This window comes from Hemiscyllium ocellatum, chromosome 4 (genome assembly GCF_020745735.1).
Source record: "Hemiscyllium ocellatum isolate sHemOce1 chromosome 4, sHemOce1.pat.X.cur, whole genome shotgun sequence".
Classification (NCBI taxonomy): domain Eukaryota; kingdom Metazoa; phylum Chordata; class Chondrichthyes; order Orectolobiformes; family Hemiscylliidae; genus Hemiscyllium; species Hemiscyllium ocellatum.
In genome coordinates, this window is record NC_083404.1 from 23,030,608 (window position 1) to 23,048,555 (window position 17,948).

The window sequence follows — 17,948 nt, forward strand, 5'->3', positions numbered from 1 at the left end:
GAACTTTATCAAACACCTTACTAATGACCATGTATATGACATCAACAGCCCTTCTTCACCTATTAACTTGGTCACTTCCTCAAAAAACTCTATTAAGTTGGTAAGGCACAATCTCCTCTGCACAAAACTATGTTGCCTATCACAGATAAGCCCATTATTTTCAAAATATGAATCGATCCTAGCCCTCAGTGACTTCTCCAGCAACTTTACCCACCACTGACGTCAGCCTCACTGGTCTGTAGTTACCCAGAATATTCCTATTACCCTTCTTGTACAGGGGGACAACATGAGCGATCCTTCATCCTCTGGCATCTCAGCTGTACTTAAGGATGCCACAAAGATATCTGTCAGGGCCCAGCTATTTCCTCTCTCACCTCCCTCATCCGGTTCTGGGGATTTGTCCATCTTAATAACCTCTAGCCTATCCAACACATTTCCCTACTTATGTCAACCTGATCCAGACTAATAAAACTTCTATCTCTAATATCAACATTCATCATGTCCCTCTCCTCAGTGACATTTTCGTCACATTTTAGTTACATTTTCCAATCAATCCAACAGAAAATTTCAAACAAGTTGTATATTATTACAGTCATAGAAATGTACAGCAGAGAAACAAACCTTTTAGTGCAACTCATCATCCATGCTGACTAGAGATTCTGCATTACTCTAGTCCCATTTGTCAATATTTGGCCCATAACACTCTAAAACCCTTCCTATTCAAATACTCATCCAGATGCCTTTTAAATGCTAAAAATCACACAACACCAGATTATTGTCCATCAGGTTTATTTGGAAGTACTAGCTTTCAGAGCACTGTTCCTTCATCAGTTAACCAGTTTTAAATGCTGTAAGTGCACCAGCCTCCATTACTTCCTCTGGCAGCTCATTCCACAGACACACCACCCTCTGCGTGAAAAAGCTGCCCCTTAGGTCTCTTTCAAATCTTTCCCCTCTCACCTTAAACCTATGCTGTCTAGTTTTGGACCTTGCTACCCTGGAAAAGACCCTGGCTATTCACCCTATCCATGTCCCTCATGATTTTATAAACTACTGTAAGTTCACCCCTCATTTTCTGATGCTCCAGGGAAAATACCCCCAGCCTATTAAGTCTCTCCCTCTAGCTCAAAATCTCTAAACTTGGCAATATTCTTGTCAATCTTTTCTGAACCCTTTCAAGTTTCACAACACCTTTTCAATAGCAGGAAGACCAGAATTGCATGCAGTATTCCAAAGTGTCCTGACCAATATCTGTACAGACACAACATGACCTCCTAACTCCTATACTCAATGCACTGACCAATGAAGGCATGTGTACCAATCAGTTTCTTCACTGCCCTGTTTACCTGTGTCTCCACTTTCAAAGAGCTATGAACCTGCATTCCAAGGTCCCTTTGTTCAGCAACACTCCTTCCCACAACTCCAAGATAGAAGACAGGGAGGGTGACAGAATACTGTCCACTTGCTTGAAACACTCAAGAAGCAGGGCAAAGCAGCCTGCTTGATTGACAACATACTCACAAACATTCCATTTTTCTAGCACCGACCTTCAGTAGCAGCACTGTCCACAAAGTGCACTTCAGAAATTCACCAAGGCTCCTCACCTCCTTCTAAGCTCATGGCACTACCATCTTGACAGACAAAGCCAGCAGAAATATGGAAACACCAACACCTGAGAGTTCTTCTCCAAGCCACACATAATTCTGACTAGGAAATATATTGCCAGTTCCTTCAGCGTCGTTGGGTCAAAATTCTGAAACTTGCCAGCACCTTCTTGAGGGTTACCAGGGATAGGTAATAAATGCCGGCCCAGCCAACATGAAAGGCATCCCATGCGTGAATAAAATAGAAAATATTCCTCTTCACACCACTTCCCAATCACAGCTGGACCCCAGACAATCACCCCAACCCAATATGATTCCACTCCCTCTGGGATCTGACACTCCAGTCTCAGCACCACCTTTCCAATCGTCACTAGCCCTGGGGGAAAAAAAACTTACTGCTGCCTCCACGAGTCCCAACACAATCACGAAACAATGTACACCCCCACTAACCCTGCTATCCCAGACATACTGTAAGCATTTCATCACTTACTTGATATCCTACCCATATGCCACTCCAACCCCACACTTAGTTTCTATTGCTATTGCTATTTCACAGCAGCTGTCAAAGTGTCTGACTATTAGGCATGACGTTTACATATATGAACATGGCATACTGATTGCTGCAGATAGGGGCATGATTTGACTTTGATCGACTATTATGTACTGCAGGGGAACTGTGTTACATGTATGCGTTGCATTTCCGCAGGTGTCGGGATCAGAATTCCTGGCTAGAAAAATGGAACTGAATGCTATCGCAAGAAATCAGAGTGGAGTGGCAGTCTAAATATGAATGCCACTCCTCAGAGTATATAGGCTAATATTTATTTTAAAAGCCTCATCATTAAAATAAAAATTCCAGCTATAATATTAAATTTATAACAGGGCCAATTTTTCTGAGCACTATGGATACAGTGCAGCAGAACAGTTGTATGAATATTTTATTTCAAAATTTGTCAATTATTTTGTTATGAATGTTAAAGAAAAGTATCTTCAAAATTTTGTTCATCTTGAAGTTGATGGGTTTTGACATATGAGGTCATATGCTTTTACCTGCTGCTTACCAAGGTCATTAATAATTCTCTTGACGAAAATGCATCAAATCTTTTCTGGCTCAGGAAACTTTGTTCTCTTTCTGAATTGCTTGAATACTATGAGTTGTTACTGTTCACTTTATTTTAGTTAGCTCACAAATGCAATGCACAGATATTGCAGAAATTTTGTGAGATATAAATGTTACCTTAATGACAGAAAAGTTCTACTTTGATGATCATCTCTCTTATGCAGGTTAACTTGTAAATGTATAAAACAGTTGGAGATCAGTTATTACTTTTCATTAGCTATACTTGAAACCAGGATTTCCCTTTCGCTTGTTTCCTTTTATGTGATTTGATTGTTCGTAGACTGTATTGTCAGTGCTCAGCCAAGCAAACTAAGGATGAACTGAATGTATCCAGAACAGCATGAATCCTAAAAACTGTGCTCAATCTAGATTTGCTTTAAGGTTTTCCATTGCGGTAGTTCACAATGGTGGATCAATGAATTAACACATAAATATCAAACACACATGAAAGAAGCGAGATAAGCATTTGCTCATTACATACCTTCACATCGAGGTATCGGATGGTTCCAATTACGGCTTATACCATGCAAACAAGTGAGTGCCCCTTCCCCAATTAAAGTGTAGCCAGGGAGACACTCAAATGAGATGGTTCGCCCCACTGATAAATCATATCCTATAACAAAACCATTTCGAAATGGGCGTGGGTCAGGACAACTTTGTAGTTGGTATGCTGCAAAAATACAATGTAGTCATTAATTAGATGATCAGACTGAACAATCAAGTAAATAACCAGTTTTTACTGAGAAACAATGAAACCTTCACACTGGTTATGTAGTTCTCAGGGCTCAGTATTTTGTTTTGGTGTTTTGTCCCATCACCTTCAAGGAACAGAAGGAATAAAGGAATAGTTCCTTTATTTGCTTGATTCTGACATTAAATTCATGAAGATGATGAGCTCATGGTCAAATTTGTCAACTGGGCTCAGTTTAAACAGCACCAAAGTTCAATTCCCATTGAAAGCTGCTCTCATTGAAATAGGTTTGGAATTCTGGGAGGGGAATTGTTTGGAAGCAGTGAGTCTGATAGAGCACGTTGATGGTATGTAAAAGACTTGAACTTGCAAATTCAGGTGAAAGGTACAGCATTTGGTGTGCTATATCCCAGAGGAGGAATGCCTAGATGGTGAAAGTTAAAAATCACACAACACCAGGTTATAGTCCAACAGGTTTAATTGGAAGCACACTAGCTTTCGAAGCGACGCTCCTTCGTCAGGTGATAGTGGAGGGCTCAAACCTAACACAGAATTTATGGCAAAAAGTTACAGTGTGATGTAACTGAAATTATACATTGAAAAATTGAAAAAGTGAAACTATCACTGTATTCTAACAGATGAAAGGCTGAACAGACAATCAATTTTTCAATGTATAATTTCAGTTACATCACACTGTACATTTTTGCTATAAATTCTGTGTTAGGTTTGAGCCCTCCACTATCACCTGACGAAGGAGCGTCACTCCGAAAGCTAGTGTGCTTCCAATTAAACCTGTTGGACTATAACCTGGTGTTGTGCGATTTTTTAACTTTGTACACCCCAGTCTAACACCGGCATCTCCAAATCATAGATGGTGAAAGGTTTTTCTAAGTCTATCCTTGAAATACTGACAAAAACTATGAGGTATGTGGGGATCAGGAGAAATATTTGCAGGGTAGATTTGAGAGAAAAATTGAGAAACGTTACATAGAAAGTTCATAAAAATTCAGCCAGAGATTTTCCAATTACGAAATTCAATGTAAGCTGGGGCACCATCACCAAGTTAACAAAAGTAATGTGCTGCAGTAGAGAGTCAGTTATCTGGATGGCAGATGGACATGTTGACATAGATCACACATTGACCCATGCTACTATTCCAGCAAATGCTGATAACCATGATACCATTCTGTGTGATAAGAGATGGTTATTTTCATTCACGTATGACACGATGTTTTCTTGTTGCTGTGCTAAATCTTAATGCAAGGAAAGAGCTGACAGGAAAGTGGACCCTGATACTGAAAATCAATCAAAACATTTCTATGGTCAAATTTCTTCAATTTGGCTCTACAGTGCAATTTTACCACATCTGACAGAAAAATCAACTAATGGTTAAGGGCATTTGGAAGTCAGCTGCACTTTTCTGTTATATTGAGTAACTTTGTAACAATGTGCATTTGCAGCCATTTTATATTATGGCAATATGGGCAAAGACAGGCAAATGTTCAGTATATTTCCTCACTTTTTATTTATAATTATCTACAATTCTTTTAATCTCTGTTATACGAACCTGTGTGTTGATGGTACATTCAGAAATTACATTGTTATTTCACAAACTAAACAGGAAGGACAGATTTTACAAGGATGTCATCCTGCTGCACAGCCTCGCTTGATGTGATTGCAAATCACAGAATCAGGAACAGAGGTCAGTACCCATTCTTTTCCAATCATTAAAATTAATCACCAAAAGATTGAATGCGCCATGAGTCACCTGCACTGACCTTGTCACCCAAGAATGATTGTGATTTGCACTCTCATTGAGGGAAGCTTCATATTAAGAGCAGAGGCTCCAGAACTATTATGGTTGAAAATTGAACATTGAAAGTAAAAAGACAGTTTTCAAATGTACCCACGCAAATGTCAGAATGAACAAGTCTTCTTTTCTTAATATACACAGGGTCTATTAGTTTTGGTTCATGTGGAAAAAAAATATTTCTTCAATAACTTGGTGTTTTTAACACAGTGCAGTAACGTAAAGACAAGATTGCAAGGTGCTTCAAGTTGCAAGGTACAAAATTGCAAGATGTATAACACATTGTAAAGTAGCATTTTCAGGCTCCTAAAATAAATCTGTTGAGGAAGATCTTGCAGAGTTTAAATACTTAGATCTGCATCTTTGCACAAGGCAGTGAGAGATGTCACTGAAATAAAGTCCTATTTCAGTTCTTCACAAAACACAAGTTGGGAACAGTAAATCATGCCATCACGCCTATTCCAGGTGGCATACAATGCAATCTCCCATTGTTAATGGTTGCAACCAAAGTTTTCAATCAGCTGTTCACACTTTTAGCTTCATGATTTCCTCAGATCTCAAATGGAACAATTGCGTGGAACTCCACAAATCCTTCAGCAGTGAACTTCTTCTGGCTTATCTTGTGGCACGAGGTATATTGTTTTGCCTCCATGTGAGTGTCCACCGCATGTATGACCTTGAGGTGCAAACTGCATTGGATGCCATTTGGGAACATATGAGACAACGCCTAGCATACATCTGATGGAATCATGCAGAAAGGCAGATCAAGACCTCATTTGACACCAGGACATCATGTTGGAGCTCAAAGAGTTCCAGTTAGTCATCTCTCTTATCCTCACACAGCTGAACATGTTTCCTATTCAGCAGCAGGAAATACCAATCCCACGCCCCATTGCCACACTCCCACCAGTGTTCTTTAAAGGGCTACTCTTAAGGTAATTGCTGATTAATTTCCAACATCACAGCAACAGCCAGTAGAAGCATTTGGTGGTTTCTTGAATTTAAATGATAAATATCTGCAGGGAGTAGTGTGGCGCACATTGAAGGAATTCACCTTCAAGGAAGGAGGCTGCACAAACACAATTCCTCCCAGTCGTACGCAACTTCCTTCACCTGAGGCATGACAGACAACAAAGTGGGGTGACAGGGGTCAGAAGAAGCTGCTGGAAGAAGGTGAATGAGGCAGGAAAAGGCCACCGGCAAGAGACAATATCTGTCAAGATGTTCAGAGTGCACATCTTGCATAGTACTTGAGCATCAGTTAAACTTGACTTAATTTAATCAGCTCTGAAATCTGTCAATTCTTGAAGCCTCAACGGCGGACTTGGGGCAAGGTAAGAAGGTATTGCGATTATTGAGAAGGGGACCAAAGTCATGGAGGGAGGATGATGACAACAGCTCTGAAAATAAGCTGGGATAATGCTTGAGTTACTAGTATGGAGATCAGGATAAGAAATTAGTCAAGGGATAAGTCATTCCGGAGTCCCAAAATCACAACTTGGGAATGGTGGTCACTGCTGGGGCCCACTGCAATCTCCCCACATGGAGGAGCCAACCAGAGTGATTAGTGGGGGAAATGAGTTGTTAGGACATATCTCTAATTGACTTGGGAGGAGGACCCCTAAAGAAGATTCCTCTCTTACACCCCATTGGACAGACAGCAGCCCATGAACTAGCAACTTCAAGGCCTCAACAAGCCTAAGGATGGGCAAGACATCTAAAAATCAAAAGAACTGCTCTAAATAAGAAACAAAAACAGAAATTGTTTGAAAAGTTCAGCAGGTCCGGCAGCCATCAGAATGAACGTTTTGGGTCTGGTGACCCTTCCTCAGAACTCAGGACCCAAAACATTAACTCTGATTTTCTCTTCACAGATGCTGGTGGACGTGCTGAGCTTTTCCAGCAAATTTTGTTTTTGTTTCTGAACAAGTCAGCTGATGTTTATTCCAAGCCAACAAAATATCTGAAATGTTGTGGGTGAACAGGTGCCAGGAAGGCCAGCTGCTAGATGTTATGAGTCTCCTGCCTTCAATCCAACACTGAGGGAGCATAAGATGCAGCCCATTGAAAAGATGGGCTGAGGCACAGTTTTTGGCTTTTGGTAACCCAAGGCAAAGGTTCTAACTGGGGCTCACAAATTGTCTGGACAATGTTACCACTACTTATCTGGGTGTAAAGTTGATGTACATACAATACAGCAGATGCTGGATATCTGAAATAAACAGAGAGAATATTAAAGAAACACAGCAGGTCTGGCAGTATCTGTAAAGTAAGAGAAATAGAGTCATACGAGGCCTGGAATATTCACTCTGTTTTTCTCTCCAGAAATGCTGGCAGACCTGCTGAGTTTCACCAGCTGTCTCTGTGATTGTACAAAGCTTCGAAACAGATATCAAGTTGACAAAATGATAAGTGATAAAAAAAACACGAACAATTGGATTAAATGATTCTGACGGTCTTGATGTTATTTACAAGTATGAATAGCAAGTGGCTCAGAAGCTTTAGCAAAATCTTGTGTATCGGGAGCTGAGCTTCCAACAAATCTCAAGTTCAATTGTGACATAGAAAACCTTACATTAATCATTATCAATTTCAGTAAGGCCAAGCTTCATTCGCCCCGGATACGACTGTTATAGGCACTGTCAACAGTAATCCGAACACAATCTTTCTTTATAAATACAATCAAGCACATCAAGTGGTGTGAAGAACAGTTAAAGGTCATTGTGCAGCTAACAATAAAGGCACTATGTTTGTCTGAGGTAAAATAAGCAGGGTTGGAGGTTTTCTTTGACATTGGTGCATTTTTAACTATACTTCCTGAATTAATAAACTCTAAAAATAACATACTTTTGATGAAACCTCAAAGTTAATTTTCTGAGAACATTTAAAAGTGGGGTCTGAAATAATATCTTAATGTTCCTCAATTTTTTTTTATAATAGTCTGAATTAACTGTTCAATTAAGGTGGTAATATTCCAAAATCAGAAATAACTGCCAATAAAATTAACTATTATAGAAATTCAGAAAATTTTCCTCTATTTGAGCCTGCGTTTACTCCTAAAAATGAATGATATTCATCTATTTGTGATTTGTCGGGCTTTGTTTTATGGTGAATTTGTCTCCTTGCAAACTCATACTATAGGTTTCAATGCACCTGCTCAAGTTTTACATATCATTTTATAATAGAGCAATATGTTATGAATTCATTCATATCAATGCTTCCAATCTGTCAACATGCATTTGTTAAAATATATTGTTAATATATAGATTTTTCCTGCTCCTCGGATGCTGCCTGACCTGCTGTGCTTTTCCAGCACTACTCTAATCTTCACTCTGATTTCCAGCATGTGCAGTACCCACTTCTGCCTCGTTAAAATATAGTCAGATATGCCCTGCATTTTAATCACGGATACCCTCTAGCCCAAGCAATCTATTCATGATTTGGAGTAAAGGGTTAACTCTACCATTATTCTTCATAGTTAAAAATCACACAACACCAGGTTATAGTCCAACAGGCTTAACTGGAAGCACAACCACCTGATGAAGGAGCAACGCTCTGAAAGCTAGTGTGCTTCCAATTAAACCTGTTGGACTATTACCTGGTGTTGTGTGGTTTTTAATTTTGTACACCCTAGACCAACACCGGCATCTCCACATCATTATTCTTCATGATAGCTGTTGAGAATGGTGTGGAAGGAACTTTGTCATAATGAATGTGAAAGTAGGACCTGAGTCTATTGGGTACCAGAGATGTTCTCTCTTACAAAGCTCTGTACATAATGATGTTTGTTAAAGCATGAAGGTGTATCTCACATTGTTACAACATCTGCCATTATAATGTTTGTGACTTGTGCATTCCTTTCATTTTAAAGTGCAGTTCAGATCACACTGTCATGAATTCCATTACCATGAAACATACAACATCACATTTTCTTAAAAAAAATACCATCTCATATTGTGATATAAGCCAAAGAACTTTGTTAAATTCTGTTACCTAAACTTACCTATCATGAACAATACTGCACCACTGAGGAGACAGCTTTGCCATAATTATTTTTGATTTCGTTTTTACATCCTAAAGTACATATAAATAATGTATCCAGTTACTTCTCTCACTTTCTACTTCTAGGAATTTGTTAGTCTGATTTTTCTTTGCATTCAAAAACTAATTTTCTCCAATTGCTGGTCAAATGTATTATATTTAATAAATGGAGAAAATCTGGAAAACTGGAAGTTGGATATTTGAAAGTTAAAAGTTTTCAAGTTGGAAATTTGAAGTGCACATGTCAGCAACTTAGGGGCCAGTACTTTTACACTGCTGTCGGCAGAAAGTCTACTAGATGTGGGTAGTATCGAGAGAGATATAAAGAAGTGGTCAAAGATGTTTTTGAGCGTGTGAGCAGGATTATCAGAATAGAACAGCTTAACTAGATAGCAAAGCAAAGGGTAAGCAGTCATGAATAAAGGAAAGACACTTCATAAGCGAGAGTATTAGGAGGGGAGTAAAATGTTGGGAGTCGTAGCAACATGGGATTAAATCTCAGGATGAATTGCTTTGCAAATACCGATCCTGCTTAAAAATCAGTCTCACCATATTTCTCATATTCTATGACAGTTGAATTCATCTGTCACCTTATCGATCTGATTGCTACTAAGTAACAAAGGACAGCAAGCATCTCAATCTAATTAACTCAATGGCGACTTAGAAATCCAGAACTGTTACCTCAGTTACTATCTAACAGTCATGAAAAATAATCATTGGCTTAATACCATTTTGGCTTTTTGTGTTTCTTTTAATGTTGAATAACAAAAGGAAAATAGCTTAATCAAAGCAGCCCAATTCAAAGACTTAATGAACCAAACAAAGAAATGATATCAATGCTTCAATTGATGTATTACTTGTGTAATTTCATTTCCCTCAAACCATCTCAGTAAATCTTTCCCCATATGAGTTAATCATACATAAAACATACTATGTACATTTAACATAAGTTTCTTATGAATTGGTTTTAGATAGTAAACTTTTGTTGAAAAGAATGTAAAAGACAGCTGAAAGACTTGATACTTGGTGCAGATTGAACAACTTTAAAATAGCAACTCAATAGTAATCAGATTGCTGTGATGAATGTATGGAGTAAAAAGAAAGGACAAGATCAAGAACTAGTATATCAGGAGGTCAGTGAAGACTGTGCAGAATCAAAGAAAATAGCTGTTAAGGGATTGAAACAGTATAGTTATATGCTGCTAAGAGAGAGAAAAACATGTGATGAGATGGATATGGAGCTGGGATTGACGACGAGGAGGAGAGTAGAAATAGTTAGAACCAGATGGAAAGATGCAGTCATGACAGACTCAAGTACATGGAAATTGGAAGACAAATGGTGACTGACAGGAACAGATGGAGAATGGTAATCAGCAAGGATTGTGGTAACCCAGTGTTAAATGGGTAAAGATGATGGTTTTGACTTTAAAACACTTTTGGCTGTTTTCAACTGTTCTACCATCATCAAAATTAATCAATCAAAAATTTAAAGATCCTTTAACTATGATGCACAAAATTTGATTTGATTGTAGAATGTTTAATTACTTAAGGAGTTAAGCTCAAAAGAATTTAAAAAGCACACATCTGTGTATATTCGTGATGAATTTCAACTGTTGTACACATTGCCCACTGTGGATGATGTGTATTTTGGAATCACCAGATGAGCTTTTGATGATTGGACACATTCAAACGAATGCAAACAAATTGGCAGAATTGTACAAATTAACGTAAAAGATTAATACTTTCCATTTAATCATTTGTGGCTGTCTTTGAAAAAAAATGTAGAAGCTGCTTTAACTATAGTCTCAAGGGATGGAGGTTTATTGATGTAACTCCCACACCATTGTGAAATGTTTTGTCTTTTGCCAGATGGAAGCTCTCCTGCCTTAATTCCACTCTTTACTGTCCCACCCCATGCCACTTTCCAAACTATCTGCAAGTGCACATACAATAGTGTCCCCAGTCTTTATCTTTCTTCCTCTACTCTCTGTGCAATTAAAAAAAATATACACTTCAACCAAAACAGAAGAAAGTGTGCCAAATTTGCATGTATCACCACAACTAAACTTCACCCCACTCCCACCAAAAAGACACCAGCTGTAAGTGCTTAAAAGGTGTTGAAACCAAAACAGAAATTCTGAGCAAAACTCAGCAGGTCTGGCAGCATCTGTGGGGAGAAATAGGGATCTTAACGTGTTCAGTGCCATCTTTCAAACATCGAATGACATCTGAACACATTTATTTTGCAACACTTACCTTGATATATGCTCCGGAAGCCTTGTTTGTTTTGGGAATAATCGCTGTGAAAGTACAGGGTGGTTTCGTGAGTTGTACTGAACAGAGGTGCGGGTACCTGAGGACCACTAAATCTCCCAATCACAGTGCCAGTTGTTGCAGATCCACTTCGCACTTCAATGTAATCATGGATTGTTTCCGTGGAAAAATTGACAAACTGCAAGTGCACACCTGAAAGTTCCAAATGAAATTGGAAGAAAATTAAATTAATTAGATTCTAAAATATGTATGCTATAAGTGAAAGATCATATATTCACCTGTGCAAAGAATCAGCATATGGATTACCGAACATGATACAGTTGGAGAACATGCGATTATACTGCTCCTTTAACAAGATTATGTTGGCCTTTTTTTTTCCAGAGGGATTGTAAACGCGGAGACTCTGGGAGGTCTAGGTTTGAAAAGTTTTAGAGCCAGTTTGATTAAAGCTAACAGATACTGACTCAGGCTTTCACATTTAAAAAAAAACACGTGTACAATGAAAGGGGAGTAGCCAGTTCTCCCAGCTCAGATTTTCTCTGGCTTGGTTTGGATTAAGCAAGCAGTCAAGTGCAAAGCTGCTGGACTCAAAGCAGCAAGTCCATGCTGGCTCTCCCTCTCTCTGACATCTCTCCTGTATGATCCCATGTTTGATTTTACCTTTTTCTTCGCCAAAGGGTTTTTATGGGGATTGTTGCAAATATTTGGAACAGCATCATTAAGCTGGGAAAATGATTTAGGTTTTCAGATAGGTTAAGTTATTTAGTATTCTGTTCTCTTTTGTTTGTGTTTCATTTGATAATCTTGTAAATAAATTCTGTTTTGATTAAAACTAAGTGGCTAGGCCAGCTGCATCTCTCCTGGAATATCTGCCTCACACCTACTTAAAACAATGAACAAAGTTATGGTCCAGGCTAATTTGTTGAAATGTTTTGAGGGGGTCTAGCCTGGTCCATAACAAACTGATTACCTCTGTGACTACAAATGAATACCAGCTTATTTCAGGTGATAGGATCTGAAGAGGTTGTATAAAGAGAAGCAAACCATTCCATTTTCCTTCACGTACCAAAGCCAATAGGTAGTGTTATTGTCCAAGTGCAGTCCAAGCTACTAGGGTAGTTCCCAGGAAAACCAGGACTGAGAATGACCCCACTGAAGTCGGTCAGGGAACCACCGCATCGAGCTGTAAAAAACACATGAAGTGAAATTAACTGAGACAAAATGAGTTCAGCAAACCAATAAAAACAACACTCCAAATGATATGATCAATTTACAGGTTTGGAACAATTTAAAGAAAAGACTTTCTTCTGGCCAAATGTTTCAGATAATATCACCCCAACAGAAATTTCCTCAATTTATGTCCCAACATTTGCTTAGAGCCAATGTGGGGCAAGAAGGTTGATTCCTACTGAAATCCAGCCTGTAACCTATATCATAAATGCATCTATACCTGTAATAATGGAACACAGTACAGCATAATCAGACAGTAACTGTTCCCAAAAGATCCAAATTCCAATGACCTGAAGTTAGAGTGGAGAATATGATGGCAATGGCTATCATTTCTCAGTCCACCATGGACTAAAGGGTGGTTCCAGAGGATTGGGTGAGTGGCATAAAGTTAGGCTCAGCAATTACAAACCACTAATCTTACACTCCAGAGTGCAGAAACTTCTAGAAACAGTAATTTGGGGTAGAATTGATAGTTTAATGGAAAAATGTGCATTATTCACAGAAAGCCACCATGGATTTCTTAAGGAAAAATTCATGTCAAACTGGAGGGGTTTTTTTTGCAGAGGTAACGGGGATGGATAATGAAGGTATTGTTGTTGATGAGGTATAAATTGATTCTAAAAGACCTTTGATACAGTGCCATACAACAGTCCTATAAGCAAGGTTTGAGCTCATGAAATGAAAGGAGCAATGGCAGTGTGGATATAAAATTAGCCGAGAGATAAGAAGCACAGTGTATTAGTTAATAGATATCAGATTGAAGGAAGCTTTGCAGTGGAGTTGTTCCTGGTTCAGAGTTGGGACGTTTGGGACTCTTACTTTTCCTGACATATATTAATGATCTTGAATACGCTTGCCTTTATTAATCAGTGCATTGACTATAGGAGTTGAGAGGTCATGATGTGACTGTACACGACATTGTTTGGCCACAAGAAGCACTGGAAACTGTGAAGTGGACAGAGTAGAATTTCAATCGGACAAGTTAATACAGTGGGCAAATTGGTTCTAGAAGAAGTTTTAATGGTGAATTGTGAGGTGGCAAAAATAACATGCAATGAAAATATAAGATGCTGTGTATTACGCAAAAAGGTGTGCAGGAGCAGAGGCATGGGTGAACTTGGAAATCACTCAGTAAAGGTGCAGGAAAGGTCAAAAGACCAGTTAATGAAGTATGAATCCAATGCACAGCAACTCGTTTGTATAAACGTCTCTAATGTAGTATGGAAACAATTCCTGCGTTTGGGATGGGATCAGATTAAATTCCATTGTAATACATTCCCAAAATTTCCAGTACACAGCTGTCAGTGTAAATGATTTGCACTATCTGATTTTTAGAAATGCCACCTTCTTGCTTCATGTTATTAAATTACTAGTGTAACTCCTTAAATGATTTGCACTGTCTGAATTTTAGAAACGCAATCTTCTCCCTTCATGTTATTAATTACAATATAACTCCTTGGGACATGATGTATTTCTTTTCTTGTGAATCAAAAGTCAAGGGATAATATGATAGTATGAAAAAATGGCATTGAGATAGATAATCAATCAAGATGTAGCAGTGAAGTGTGGGCTCAAATGGCCAAATGGTCTTTTCCAGTTTCTATGTCCTGAATACTGCTCTGAAGATATGCCCAGCATAAGAGTGAGATTGCAGCACACAGTAACAATGCAGTTGATTGAAGAATATATTTTCACCTATTCAAAAGCAATGAGAAATGACCTTTACCTTGCAATTTATGATGTGCTTACTAAATGCCACTAATGTATTATTTTGAAATATGATCCCCGAGAATGAAATTGTATTTCATGAAATAAAAATAATAACCAATCACAATGCACTCATAACAATAAGCTGTTTACACTTCTCAAATGGCTTATGTGTCACCAGCTCAAAACATCAAACAGCTCTCTCATTACGAACAATTTATCGCAGATACATTCAGAAGGAAGAGCTTGCAAGGAGTCTCAGGATTAAAGCACAGTGATGCACATTTTCAGGTATCTTAATGTTATGGATGCTTTCTTAGAATTTAGTCAAGGTTCAGAAAAGCTGATGAAACCCCAAAAAGTCTGACAATCATAAACAGTTTGAAGATATATTCATTTCATGTCGAATGATCACAGTTTTATGCTCCTGATCACAACCAAATAAAAGTACAAAATAAAGTGGCTATCCTGTGGAATGTTTGGAGGCACTGCCTCTGTTTATATCAACAGCTTTTTTTCACAGGCAGCAGGGAGGGAGTGGACCTGAAACTTGCCTGATCATATGAAGGATGAAACTATTCGTGCTGTAGGCTCATTGACAGCCCACCTCAGGTCAGTCATAGAATATAGAGTCATGGAGATGTACAACATGGAAATAGACCCTTCAGTCCAACCCATCCATGCTGACTAGATATCCCAACCCAATCTAGTCCCACCTGCCAGCACCCGACCCATATTCCTCCAGTCCTTCAATTGTCATGGAGGCAGCTGAACTTCAGCAGCTGACGGTTTTTACACCAACTATTTGACAGTGTGAACCATGGATTCAAGATAGCAAGTATTTGAAAGGTATGTGCAATAGTTGTTATCTCCTTTATAGCTCATCATGAAATACCGTAGTATGAAGTATATCTGTTCATTAAGTGAAGCTATTTCAGTACTGTGATTGAGAGATGGAACCAACCCTTTAATAATGCATTTATCAGGTTGTTGCTTCTTCCAAGTGACAAGCTATGAAGTAAATATTCAATATTAAAATTTCAAAATGTCTTTGCATGAAAATTAATAAAATGGTGACTCTAATGGTTGAAGAAATAGAATATATTTTACAGTATTAACAGGGTGGCCTAGTATGTTTACCAAATACAAGGATTTTCCCCATTCACATTTTCTTTTTGTTTTTTGACATTTGTTGAGATGGCAGTTTTGAAGTCTATTTATTTTATTCAACAGTGTTATGGGTCCTGACCACAATCCAACTGTAAAATCCATTTTATGTGTTTCACATATTTTGTACCATTTCATTGTTTGTTTACCCAGGGATTTTGATGGGCTAATCATCCTGTTATAATGGAATTTGAGTTGTTTTGCTCATACAGTGGTTAATGGGTGAGAGGGTGAGGGGAATGAGGGTGAGGATAGTGAGGATAACGGGACGATGCTAATGCGTGGTAGGGGGGAGGATGAGGAGATTCAACTGGAATAGTCGATGGTCCAACTACATACAGGTAAGCCACTACTTGCCTTTGGAAGCATCAGACTGAAGACAGGGTCTTTTGGAAATGGAAGCAGGCATTCTAACCTGGATGCTTTGGTCTGAGTGTTCACCCATAGTTGAACTATCTCCAGGCCATTTAGATACTTTAACCTCGGAAGTTCCTTCTTATCAGCATTCTGAAGATGGAGGTGGTATCACAACCATCAGATTAGTTCCATCTCCTTTATGAATATCTGGTCCATGGAGTTCAATTGAAAGTGTAGCAGAACTCATACTTACAACTGCAGTTATCTTCAGAAAATCAATATTTTTATGCAATATAGGTCAGTGTAATTTTAAAAATGTACAAACAATTGTGGGAAGAAATAAGACCTGATTCTGCTGATCTTTTCTAAATGATTTGATGGTTGGCTGACAATATCATTGTCAGCAGAAACAGGCAAGTCTTGTTCCACATGAACACTTGGGTTTGAAAATGTGACTGCTGTCTTGTAAAGCTGGATTTATCTAGTGCATCGACATTAATCTCTCTGCACTCTCTCGTTGGTTACTAGAATACAATACTACGTATAATTCCAACACAGACCATAACTGCACTTCATTACCTATAAATGTCACATCTATTTTTTTTCACAAACCTGTCATGGTCAAGTTACTACCCTGTAAATTCTGAGAATACATGTTATAAAGAATCAAGATTAAATTGGGTCAGAAGACAGAGGATGGGAGGGAGTTCATTTGGAGCACGATCACTCCTATGAACCTGTTGGACTAGATGAGCCATTTTTGCACTGTATAAACTTTGGAAAATTTTCTGAGTAAGCAACTCAGATTTACTATAAAATAAGTCATAACCACATTTGACAAGGAAGGATAAGTTGTATTACTGAATTCTGGTTACCTCTTAGAGATATTCAAAATTCCCTTCCATTGAAATTAATTGCATTAACTGGAGTACATAAGGGTACATTGTGTAGACTGTAGCCAAGAAGGTCAGGAGACAGAAATGCATTACAATTAATCACAATGTATAAAATATACATACCTATGCACATAGGAATAGGATAATTCCACCTCCGTACTGGTCCTGGCATGCATGTTATGTAGGAATGTCCCTGAAGACAATAACACATTTTAATCAAAAAATGTCAATTATAAAAGAAAATTAATTCAGTGGCATTTGTAAGAAGTTGCAAGCGTAGAATTAAGTCCAACTGAGATATCCAGGGAAGAATTAATCAAGTAACAGTTTATTTTATTAAAGGAGGGCATTACTGTGAGTAATGTCAGTGAACTTTATAGAAGAGTTAAACTTTTGTACAACTTTACTTGAAAAAAAATGTGGCTTTGGCAAATAAAATTATGTATCTGTTATAATATATACTGACATTGTTGATACAAAATTTCAGTCTGTAAACACAAATACAATGCCCATACCACAGCCGTATTGCTTCATTATTTAGATCAAATTACAATTTTATCTGCAGAAGCTTTGAAATCTGAACTTGATGATCCATTGGAAAAATTTATTCAATTCAACATCAATTTCTGGAAATACAAATGTGAATGGGGAAAGTATATCGCAGTGATTTTGAGAGGTGGGCAAATTAGTGATGTAGTCACCAATGTCATGTTTTCTTCAAAATATACATTGACAACATCCATCTAATGTGGTAACTACTGCAAACATGAAACATTGATCTTAGTAATACACTAGCCTTTTCCTTCCCATTGAATATTTTCAATTTTCAATCTATTTCTTCTTGTTCTGTTTACGGTCTACAAGAACAACTCTATTTGCCTGCACATTCCTTTAGAAAAGCTACTCATGAGCTCTTTGCTGGATAAAATACTTGATAGAGAAGTAAGAGCAGGGGCATCCATCCAATATTCAGTCCCTGTTCAAGATGCAAAACATGTTCTCTGGAGATCATTGGCTCAGCACCATTACTAAATTACTAAATACTGAAATT

At 38.1% G+C, this 17,948-nt stretch overlaps 1 protein-coding gene across 1 annotated transcript in view; it reads right to left on the minus strand.

Annotated features, from left to right (window-relative positions):
- The window catches only part of csmd3b (CUB and Sushi multiple domains 3b), a 1,941,594-nt gene that overhangs the window by 151,382 nt on the left and 1,772,264 nt on the right, over positions 1-17,948 (minus strand). Inside the window, exons 39-42 of the mRNA XM_060823982.1 lie at positions 17,021-17,090; positions 12,607-12,723; positions 11,523-11,732; positions 3,206-3,394 (exon numbers count right to left, since the gene is read on the minus strand). Coding sequence (XP_060679965.1) covers positions 3,206-3,394; positions 11,523-11,732; positions 12,607-12,723; positions 17,021-17,090 — 586 coding nt within the window. The remainder of the gene's footprint in view (positions 1-3,205; positions 3,395-11,522; positions 11,733-12,606; positions 12,724-17,020; positions 17,091-17,948) is intronic.